Source organism: Chelonoidis abingdonii, chromosome 3 (genome assembly GCF_003597395.2).
Source record: "Chelonoidis abingdonii isolate Lonesome George chromosome 3, CheloAbing_2.0, whole genome shotgun sequence".
Classification (NCBI taxonomy): domain Eukaryota; kingdom Metazoa; phylum Chordata; order Testudines; family Testudinidae; genus Chelonoidis; species Chelonoidis abingdonii.
The window spans coordinates 154,070,952-154,082,485 of NC_133771.1; the positions used below are offsets into that span (position 1 = coordinate 154,070,952).

The 11,534-nt window shown below is 53.3% G+C and overlaps 1 protein-coding gene across 3 annotated transcripts; it reads right to left on the reverse strand.

Annotated features, from left to right (window-relative positions):
* Window positions 1–514: 514 nt before the first annotated feature.
* On the reverse strand, window positions 515–9,373 carry LRRC73 (leucine rich repeat containing 73). 3 transcript variants are annotated; one of them, XM_032770462.2, is made up of 6 exons: window positions 8,486–9,373; window positions 7,693–7,853; window positions 6,534–6,656; window positions 4,802–4,902; window positions 3,999–4,110; window positions 516–1,863 (listed from the first exon to the last, which is right to left on the reverse strand). In XM_032770462.2, exons 1-6 carry the CDS (start codon window positions 8,755–8,757, stop codon window positions 1,793–1,795), a joined length of 840 nt encoding a protein of 279 aa, XP_032626353.1. In that variant the 5' UTR covers window positions 8,758–9,373; the 3' UTR covers window positions 516–1,792. The 3 variants fall into 3 exon arrangements, with proteins under 3 accessions (XP_032626354.1, XP_032626353.1, XP_032626352.1); XM_032770461.2 differs by having other exon boundaries at window positions 518–1,863; window positions 3,927–4,110; XM_032770463.2 differs by lacking the exon at window positions 6,534–6,656 and having other exon boundaries at window positions 515–1,863; window positions 3,927–4,110.
* Window positions 9,374–11,534: the final 2,161 nt, after the last annotated feature.

The window sequence follows — 11,534 nt, forward strand, 5'->3', positions numbered from 1 at the left end:
GGGCCTGGATCAGTCTGGGTGTGTATAAAAACACAGCTGCATGGCAGTGAAGAGAGAGCAGAGCTGGGAGAACGCTAATGAGGTGATGATGCCATAGTGTGGCCTCTCCTACCAGGTGTGCGGTGGGGGCTCTTCCCAGCACCAGCTTGCCTAGTCTGGCCTCTGACAGGATCCCACCACATAGGAATGAGTCCCTGTGTCCCACAACTCACCGAGCTGCTCCCTTCTCCCAAAGCCTTCCTCCAGTGCTGCAGGGCCAGAGCTGAGTGCCCTCCAGCGGGCAGACCTCACCATCACAGGCCCAGCAGGCTGGGAGCTGAGATGAACTAGCAGCCAGACAAGTCCAGTCAGGCACTTCGGAGTACTGCTGCCTTTACAAACTCATGGACGCAAAGCTGCCAGCCTGGGCTAACAGCATGTGGGAATGCACCATAGGAGGGCAGGACAAGCTGTCTCCCAAGGCAGATACAGGAAGGCAGGCTGGACTGGCACAAGCTGGAATTTGATCTCCCTCCCCACTCTTACATAAATTGCTCCAAGGAGCAGACCTTTGGCTTTAAGGCTCACCTGAGATACAGCAGCTTCTACAGCACATCGTCCCTTGGCACTGCCCTGGAATATTGGTGCGGATGTGGCCCAAGGAGCACCTCTGCCTGAATCCCCTTGTCACACCCTATAACTGCGTCCCTCTGCACTTTCCAAAGGCATTCGAGTCAGCACTGAGTGAAAAGGGCAGCGCACCCCTACCTGAGTCCCCTTCACCTCTGCCTGCAGCACCTGGGTTTTCACTGGCCAGCTCCCCTGCAAATTCTGCCCAGCTCTGCAGCTGCTGACAAAAGAGCTAGAGTTAGAAGAGCTCCAGGATTAGAGGGACGGGCCCCTCTTACTGCAAGGGCTTTGGCCCTTTCTCACTGTAATTCCCTTCAGGGAGATGGGGCTATACAGAAGCTGGCTCAGCTTTGATTTCCCGTGGGAGCAAATGCTTCAAAGGTACCTGCAATGAGCAAGATTTCAGGGCTCTGCTCTCATGGAACAGCAGAGAGCCATGCATCTGCTGTATACATACACTGGATCTGGCTCTCTCCCACAAGGACAGAACCAAGAACTACTCAGCTTAATAGCCAGCTCTGGGTCATGAGGAAGTGGAGACAGAGCAGTAGAGTCTGGCCATGTGGTCTTTGCTCACACACCGTGCCCAGCACCAGCTCCAGGACATATGGCTCACCTGCTCAATCAACCTCTCCCAGCCCACTCAACACCCTTCCCTGTCAGTGAGAGCAGGAATGACAGAGACTCTTGCAGTCCATGAGCTGTGCCACATCTGTGACCTTTATAAAACTCTCTTCAAGACACCAGTACAAGCAATAGAAAGAACATCTGTTATACACAAATATATACCTCTGAATAAATACAACCTCCAGCATGTAGGTCAGGAATGTACAGCCAGAAGTGGGAGGCTGTGTGATCTAAACATGCAGTAAGTGGATAAGCACAAGCAGCTGACAGAGCATGTGACACAGACACTCATGAAGATTCACTCAGCCCAGGATCCAAAACTCGGAACCCAAAGGTGGCATGGATGGGATTTGAAGGATGTGAACGCACAATTGGGGCAGGCCTCCTGGAGGCATGTGGGCATGGGCACAGAAGGGTATGCACACATACAGCACAGACATTCACCCAGCATGTGTGGTGTAAACAAACACACACACACTCCATGCATGCACTCCACATGGCCCACCCATACAGGCAAACAGTGCTTTTCTCAGTAGACGCTGCAGGAGTATCCTAGTCACATCTCTGTTTCTGCTAAGAGGCTCTCGCCCAGACCTGATGTCACCAAGACCATCTGGGAGCTGGGATCTGTGGAGCAGGTGGGAGAGAGAATGTTAGACATTTGAGCTGGAGACGAACACAGGTCTGGACACCAGGTGCAGAGCTGAGAGTGAGCGAAGGGGACAAAAGACACGAGAGAGGCAGAGCAAATGAGGGCTAATGAGGAGCTTGGCTAACATGGAAGGAGCCAGAAGCCAGAGAGGATTTTGAGGTGGAGAGGTGACTAGATGCACACTCTCTGTGCAACATGGAAGAGTTAATGCTGTCTGGGGACCTTAAAGTGACTGCCCCCATGCCACTGCAGGGATCCAGATGTAGTGTTTCCCAGGGATGCTGTGTGCTCAGATTACAAAGGAAAAGCCAGCCCTGAAAACTCCCCCTGGGATCTGAGAGTGTCCATCATCACGAGCACTATGGGTTCTGCTGGCCAAATTAGCCCTTCAGTGACACCTGTGCAATCCCACTGCCTGCAAAGTCTGTCCTCAGTGACAGCTCCTGTGCTCTCAGAAAGGCTGTACAGGTATAACTGGCTTGAACTTTGCAACCCTTTCTGTTGCCAATCCACGAGAACAGAATCCAACTGCCCCCAACCTGCCCCCCAGCCCTTCAGCTGTGCTGGTGCTGCAGGGTTCACAGGAGTAAGCAGCAGATCTGCTCTTGCTGCACATGGGAAGCAATGCTGTGGAGAACCAAGTGGTCACGTGACCACCGGCAATTGGCACTTTGTTTCCCAGCTGACACCTGGAAATTTCTGCTCTTCACCCTGTCTGAATGGAGGGTTGACATGTGACTTCCTTGGTCAGTTTTAAAGAGGAAGGTGAAGTCGGAAAGCAGATAAGACATACCATTACCTCACCCTCCCCACTGCTCCTGATGGCACTGGCCAGTACGTGACTGCACAAAGAACCAGCCGCTGTTGCCAAAGGAATTCTTCCCCAAACTCAGCTGAGCGCCTTGAGGATGGTGTGTATGGAGCTGAACACATATGTGTTTCTGTTGAGAAGGCTATTTAATAGCAGACCACCCCATCCTTCTTTCAAAATGCTGAAGTCAGGTTCTTGCACCAGGAAGCACTGGGGCCAGATGTTTTTGAACTCAGAGGAGCTGTGCTGGTGTCTATTTGGACAACGAAATTTGGGGGACTAGGTCCAAATATTGATTGGATCTCACAGAATCTGGGAGTTGGAGGCAGGCTTTGGGGCACTGCTGCACCGAGATGTATCAGGGACCAGGTGTTTTTGGTGCATTATGAGTAGCTATGCTTGTTTTCTATTTAGACACTGGAATTGGGAGTGGGCAGGGGTGGGCATTGGCCAAAAATTGGCTGGATCCAGGTACTAGTTTCCAGTTTTTGTGGTGCTATGGCATTGGAGTCTGGATTTGTTCGGTGCTTTAGGAGCAGCTATACTAGTTCATATTTTGATGGGACAACTGGGGAGCTTGGATTAAAAAATGAGCAGGATCTGGGTAGATCTCCTTTTTGCCTTTATCCCTGTTAGTTCTGCTGGATTCCTATCAAACAGTGGTATACAATAGCTCACTGGAATCGCTACACTATCCCTTTCCTTCAAATACAGCCACTGCAGAGAGAACATAGTGCTGGTAACTCTCACAAGGTTTACCCCATTCAAACTGGAGGGGAATTTAGGGAAGCAGCCTGGAATGACATGATCTGGAATTTAGCTGAGACACCAGGGCCAACTCCTCAAGTTTTATGAAAAGACCCATGGGAGCTTTAATATTCATGACTCTGATTCTACGTCTCTGCTGAAAGATGTTAATTCCTGCAGCATCAGGCCGGGGCACTGGTACTGTAAAGAGCCATCTGAGCCCCACCTCCACTTCTTGCAGACGCCGGATCGTCCTGGGAGGCTTCCTATAGAAGTACTGACCCAGCTCAACTCTACTTAACTGGCTGATGAGACTTGAACTCAGTTTGTATTCCAGCCCACAATGAGGTGGGACCTTGTCCATTTACCAATCCCACAGTGACATACTCATCCCAGCAGAAAACATCACAGAACCCTCATTCCTGCCAGCCTCCCCAGTCCAGCCTCATCTCCACCTCTCTGGGGTCCCAGAGGTCTTACTGCTCTGGCAGATCCAGGGGTTCTTCTCCCTGGCCGTGACTTCATGAGCCTCATTCTCCTCCTCTTCCTCACCCTCGGAGAGCAGGTCTGAGATCTGCTGCTGCAGCTCAGGACTGATGCTATTCTCTGCCAGGATCAGCGTCCGCAGGGCGGTTGGGTAATTCTCCACCATGTCCAGCAAGGTCTGAGCAGAACGAGAGCCAGAAGCGGGTAGAAAGGCAGCACAGACAGAAGTCAGATTGACAGGAAAGGGGTTCAGAGCTGCTTTGTACTCTCTTCATCCGCCTCTGAGCCCCCTACACCAGCTTTTAGGGACACTAAGAACTCTCCACCTGAGACCATTGCCAGGACTTCCTGGCTGTACCCAAGGAGGAAGCTACTCCTGCTCTCTCCTACCTGCAAACGTCCCCTGCCACCTCCAGTTGGGTCCCCTGTAAGCCTGAGTCAGATGAGACAGTGAAAATGGGAAATCTCAGTACCATGAGCTGAGCTTCTCGGAGAAGAAACTGCAAAAAAACACTAAGCAGATAATTATCTATAACCCCCTAAGCTGAAGTCCTACCTGCTCTAAGCCTAAACTCCACGACTTCTTCCTGAAACCAAACCTTCTTCACTTCTCCAGAGAACCAAAAAATCTGCTCTCTCGCCCTCCACTGGCTAGGGCTGAGCAGGACCTGTAAGGGCTGAGAGCCATGGGTCAGGGAAAGGAACAGATAGTAGCAGTACTTCTAGGTGCAGAGACTGTTCTGAGAAGAGGATCCATTGATGGTGGGGAGGGGTAGGAGGTACATCTCAGGGTTAGGAACTCCACTCTTTGTTGACACCTGTGTCCCTGAGGTGCAGATGATGCTATATCAGCACCCGACACTCCTTACCTGGGCTGAATGGTTGGTAAGTCCTGTTCCTTCCAAGTCCAGAACCTCCAGGGTGCGACTGGAGGCCACAGCAACAGCCAGCATCCCTGCTACCTGGTCACCTGGAGGAGAAGAAAGCCAGGGGATGTCAGCAGAATCTGGCTTCACACAGACCATGTATCCACTGGGCCAGGCAGATCATGGGACTACCCTGTCCCAATGCTACCAGCTAATCCCTATGTGCCAGGAACACTTTGGAGGAGGAGGTGAAGGGTTGGTGGTTGGGAAAAGAGACAAGTTGAGGGGGATGGAATGTTAGTTGTGGGCTGTGACTGGCTGTTATGGGAGTGAACGTAGAGAACTTGAAGGAACATAGTGAAACTGTTTCTCTTACAAGAAGACTTTGTTCATACACAGCACCTTCCATCCACCTACCCAAGGATCTCGGAGCCTCCCGTCATCATCAGTTGGGAAACTCAGGCACAGAGAGGGGAAGTGACTGGCCACAGAGTCAGAGAGGAAGTCAGCAGCAGAGCCAGAAATAGACCCCAGGAGTCCTGGCTCCCAGCCTTCTGCTCTGACCACTGGCCCCCACTCTACCTCAGAGCCAGGAATAGACCCTATGAGTCCTGGCTTCCAGCCTTCTGCTCTGAGCACTAGCTCCCGCTCCCTCACAGAGTCAGGAATAGAACCAAGAGTCTACTGTCCTAGCCAGTAGACATGTTGTCACCCCTTGCAGGGGAGCAGCTCTTTTGGGGCTGGCCTCAGTGGCAGCCAGTGCCTATGAAGCACTCCCCAGATGGTCAGGTGGGGCTCCATCAGCTACCATGTTAGGAACTCGTAACACAGAGTAGAAGCACCCAACCAGCCAGGGTCTCTGCTGGGGTGGGGTGGAGGTGGGGAGATGGGACAGGGAGGGGAGAGAGAGCTGCTTGGCCTAGTTTCCTGGGCAGGGTGAGGTAGGAGAGCCACATGGCCTGGTCTCTGCCTCACCAGCTGCCAATCCTGCTTCAGCAACACAAGCTGGAGAAGGAGAGTTGGTTTCCATGGCAACCGTTGCCAGGCTCCTCTTCTCCATGCTATTATCCAGGGAAGGAGCTGGAGGAAAGGGGCTGGGGGAGCATGTTCCATCTGGCAGGCCAACTGCTCAGGCCGAAGGGATTGGGAATGGGAGGGAGCAGAGGAAGGTCACCACCTGAGCTGAGGCCTGACACAGGCTGTGGGACAAGGGGAGCCGAGAGACCCCGGGGGATGGAGGTGGGGGACACAGTCTTTCCTCCCTAGGTTGCTTGCAGCTGCCATCCCCTCTGTGAAGCATGTCTGATGCATTTCCTGCCAGGACACGTGTCCTCATCACACAAATTATCAGCACAAGTGGAACTAACTGGCCCCCAGTCTCAAGCAGGGGACTGAATGGGCTATGAAGAATGAACTCCTCCCTCACTAGGGTGACTACATAACCAGTGTGAAAAATTGGGACACTTTTTTTTGGGGGGGGGGGGGAAGAGGTATAGTTGCCTATATAAGACAAGTCTCCTAGTATCAGGTCATCCCAGCCCTCACCTCCAGGGCAGGGAAGAGGCCCAGCAATAGGGACAGTGTGGAGGAACCTGCATTGCCGTGCCAGTGCCCAGGATGTCCCTGGTCTAGATTCAGTCTCCAGGGCCATCAGACCAGCACCTTCAGCAACAGCAAACTCACACAAAGCCTGTCAAGCTAGTAGTTCAGAGCCTCTCACGCCTGTGCCGCTCACCGAGGGGGTTGTAGTCCAGGTTCAACACTCGCACCTGAGAGCTGTGAGCTACTGCAATGGCCAGGCGCCCCCAACCTTTGGCCGTGACACCCGGATTTGCGCTCAGTGTTAACTCCTTAAGGCCTGGAGAAGAGAGAGAAGCCCATGAACACCCTAAGGGTCCAGACATGTCACCAAACCTTCCAGAGGAGAACCCGCTCAGCCAATTACAGAGCTAGGAAGTGGCATGGCTCAGAATTTCGCAATTCCCTGCACCCTGATTGGTGGAGAGGGTATGATTTACAGAATGACTAAGGATAATTATCTGATTAGTGCTACTACCTGCAGTGCTGCCCCTTTATCTGCTCACAAGAAGCAGTCTCAGCGTGGGAGGGGGAGATGGGCAGGACAGGCAGGTACTGAAGCTTGAGTTTCAGAAGGGTGGCTGCTGTATCTATTGTGAGCATACACCCCGAGAGGCCTGAGGTCAATAGCTGGTTAGGGTGCTGGGGTGAGAGGGTAGAGACAGAGCCCAGGCCTCAGACTTCATCCCCTGTAAAGAGGAACTTATTCAGCCAGCAGTTAGTCCCTTCCCCATAAAACAGACAGGAGGGATCATTCAGTGTTAATTCCCAGGGGAGCCAATGAGGTGAATTTACTGTAAAACCCAGTTCCAGGGCAGAATGCGGGTGGGAGGGAGGAGGAATGTAATGTGCATTGATCTGCATTCATTGTAAATGCACCAATCACAGCTCAGGCTTCATGAGTGCAAAATATTAACACCAAATCAGAAGTCCAAGCCTTGTGCCTCCCTCCCCCTAAATTCAAACTCTCCCATCACGAGGTGGCAAACTGGCCACCATTCCCCACTAGCATCTTGCCAATGGAACAGTCCACTGTACCAGGAGCCATGCTCCACTGGACAGGGTCCCTCCCCTTAGAACTAGGCAAGGAGGAAGAAGAGTCCTCACCCAGTTCAACAGCTCCTGAACTAAGGGATGGTTCCACTGCACTTACGCTGGGAGGCGAAGTCTTGTGCCATGTCTCAACAGAGGGAGAAACTTTATGTCCTGCTCCCCTAACAAGTCACAGCCAGAGGATGTTTAGCTCTAAGCAGAGGGGCCTGAGCCATATAGGAGTTCCAATGGCCACTGCATACCCCACAGACCCTTTTGCTTACCTGACTTGGCTCCATCAGGAGGCAGGAGCCCACAGACCAAGTTGATGCCCTCGTCACCCAGCATGCAGTCTCCCAAGTCCAAAGCTACCAGAGAGGGATGGATGGAGAGCGCTGGATTGAGGAGAGCTAGGCCGGCGTCTGTCAGGGGGCTCCCATGGAGGCTGTGTGGGTAAAGGCTAGGGATTATTCATGTACCTTCCTGAGGGCATTGGGGACTGCCTCAGCCGATAGGAACTAAGATACAGAGGGAACAGGAGGAAGATACCACTGCCTGGTGGGGCAATGCTCCAAAATGCCTAGTGATGCTGTGTCCCTGAATGAGGGAGCTTAGAACAGATTGGTGACAGGTGGTAGAGGTACACAGACAGTCCTCTCTCAGCATAGAACAGGAAGCAGGGCTGAGGACTTCAGGGGTGCAGACAGCTCTCTCCCAGCATGGGACAAATGGGTCTGAGGAATTAAGGATGCAGAGACATCCCCCTTCTAACACAGGAGATATATCAGATATGCCAGAAGAATACAGATGGGAGAGGTGCAGTGGTGGCCTCCTCCCAGCATGGGGCAGGGGACTTGATGCTTAAAATCAAATAACCTTTTTTCTCAGGAATTAATTTCTAGGACTGAAGAGCAACAGAGTGCCAGAGGGGTGAGACAACCCTGTCAGAACAGGCTGTCCAGGGCAAGCACATCTCCTGACATGGGTACTCACTGGGGGGAGGGATACTGCACTTCTGGATGGCCACTCTTGGGGGTGGCCCATCTCCATGGAACCAGCAAGCTCTCCCCTACTTACAACAGAGACTGGATGGAGCGGTTTGTCTTCAGGGCTTCTGCCAGTTGCTTCACCCGGCTGATGTTGGACACAATCCCCAGGTTGAGGTTGAGCTGAGCCAAGGAGTGAGATTCCGCTACCCCTCGGCAAATGCGCCCGAAATCCCGGTCAGAAAGCTGGCAGCCCCGGAGTGACAGCAGTCGCACTGAGTTCTCCCGCAGGCTCTCGCAAATGTCCCGGATCTCAGCACTTGATAAAGTCTCCCCAGAGATTTGGATAGACCCTGGCAACATCTTTCACCAGTTCTGGCAGTGAGCAAACACACACGGACACCTGCAGAAATACCTGTGCAATCTGAATCTGTGCAGGTAAATAATGCGCAATCTGAATCAGTGTAAGTGAATAGTGTGCAATCCAGATCAGTGCAGGTGCAATCTATGCTGGGATCTGCTGTGCAATCTAATTAGTGCAAAGGATTTTGTGCAGTCTGGATTAGCCCAAGGCTATTGAGCAATCCGGATTGGTGCAGGTAAGTAATGTGCAGTATGGACCTGTGCAAAGGCTGCTGTGCAATCCCAGTTTCTGCAAGTAACTAACGTGCAATCTGGAGATGTGTCGGTGTTGATGTTGTGCAATCGGGTCAGTGCAGCGCTGCTGTGCAACCTCGAGTGGTGCAAGGAAACTATGTGCAATCCAAATAGAAGCAGGTAGATAGTCTCCAATCCTTGTGGCTGCTGCAAAATTCGACGCCGTTACGGGTAGAGTCAAGGAGGACGATTCCCGGGATGGGAAAGAGGTGTGCAATCGCCAACGGAGCCGGGTACCGTGCAATCCGGGTCACCAAGAAGGAGGGTCTATAACCAGATCGGAGCCGGATCACCGCGTGGGGTCATACCGGATTCGGAGGGATCTGAGTCCGACCGCTAATGATATGGGGATCCAGAGCCGAAGCAGCCGCGGGGTCCGTGAGATCCGGGAAGGGGAGGGAAGGGGGCTGCGCTGTCATCCGGCTCCAGAGCCTCATCAGGGGCCGGGACCTCCCCGGGCGCGGATCATCCCTACTCCGGTGCCCAGCTCCCTTCCCCCGGCAGGCGGCAGCCAGCCCGGGATCTCTACGCTACGGCTCTTTCCGCCCGCTGCACCTGCTCTGCTGGAGGCGGGGACTCTGCTGCCGTGGCACCGGGATTCCCGGGGCGGAGCTGGCCGGGCCCCCAGCTGGGCCCGACTCCCACCGCACCTTGCTCCGGATCACCGTGTTGCTGAGACGGAGCGGCTCCTCCCTCGCAGCCCCGGCTCCTCCTACCGGCTCGGCTCGGGCTGTAGTCGCCTGTGCCTGGTGCCAGCCAAGCCCCCTGGGCCAGCGTCGCTGCGGGGATTCGTGCTGCCTCCCCCTGGGATCCGGCTTTGTGTGGGGCTGGCCCGGCGAGGGCTGGCTGGTGCCTATTGCCACACACCAGCAGCCTCCGCCTTCTCCCCTGCCTGGCTGCGTGCGGGGCAGCAGGTACCTGGCCCCATGCAAAAAGCCTGGGACCGCCTATTCCCCACCTCCTTTCCTTAGGCCACCTTGCTGTACCTCTGTTTGGGGTTATATCCCCTCCCCCACACATGGAGTCAGGGCAAGAGGCCTTGCACGTCACGCCCTTCGGCCCATGGAGCCCTCATTCCCCCTGGCGGCGGGATCCACCCCATACAATGAGAGGGGGAGGAATTTGTATCCTGTGGTCAGGAGCTTCGGATTCCCACTCCCTGTTCAGGTCACTGGCCTCTCCAGGCTGGATACCTGGGTTACAACCGAACCCTGCTGGGGTATGTCATGTGATTGAACTACAAATGGAGAAGGAGAGGCACGCGAAAGGGGATTTGCCTAGAGGCCAAGGCCTGGAGCAGCCCTAGTGGTATTAAAGCAGAGCTTGGGAAAGCAAAGAGAAGGACAGTGGTCCAGGTATTAGAGCCACTGAAGAGGGAGTCGCATGGTTTCAAAGGCTGAGGAGATATTTTAGGATATCATGGGACTAACAGAGCCTTGTCTGAAGCACCCAGTCAAAGGGCCAGGAAATTAATAAGTTCCATGGACATCTGAGAGCACCATGTGTGTGTAAAAAGGACCCTTCTTCCTGGCCAGAGATGAGTGGGGAAGATATTGTGGTGTGGTCAAAGAGCTACCCATCAAGTGAGACAACCTCACATGCCAACCCCAGGAGGGTCAAATTGTTGGGCTAAAAATGGGGAGAAAAGGATTTTAAATGGTGCTTTCAGGACTGCTGCTATCAGAGACATCTTCTTAAGTAGGGGCTGGTAGGTGAGTGGAGTTGGTGGTAGGCTGGGCGCCAGGAAGGTGATGTTGGGAACAAAGATGCTGTATTATTCACCATTAGTAATATTGTTGTGGCACGGGTATAAGTAAAATGCCTGGTATGACATCAGTGGGAGTGCTTGATATAAAACTACACTGCAAGGGTTAAAACGGAGGGCCTCCACAAGGGACGTGGTGAGGGCTGGCTGCAGCAACAGCTTCCAAATGGTGGTTTGGGGGTCCTGTTGACTAGGCACTTTCTCTTCTTTGCTTGGGGAATTGCAGAGGAGCTGGTTGCAGAGGCCATTGGCTTTAGTCAAATCTCTCTCAGGTTTTTTTGTTGTAAGACAGCTAACATCCAGGCCTGCCTGAACTAGCCTCTGTGATCTAGGGCTAGTGACTTTGGGCAAAAGAATTTTCCAAATGAAAGGATGGGCCAGGACACAGGGACAGACGGAGGCCAAACGTCACAGAGACAGAAAGCTAGGTGCTTCTTGTATAAAGATTTTGAGGGTTGTATTCGCCAGGGAGTCTGCAAATGGAGTTGTCCCTGTGAAGGTTTTGGCCACCTGTGTGTAAGGTGATCAAGCTGTCGTGGTATAATTCCCAAAACTGGACCTTAGCGTCCCAAAGATTGGGTACCAGCATGGAAGCCTCTAAGCTTAATTACCAGCTTAGATCTGATAGGCTGCCACCAACCAGGAATTTCAGTGCCTGGTACACTTGGGTCCCCCAAAACTTCCCTGTGGGACCCCAAGACTCAGATGCCCTGAGTCT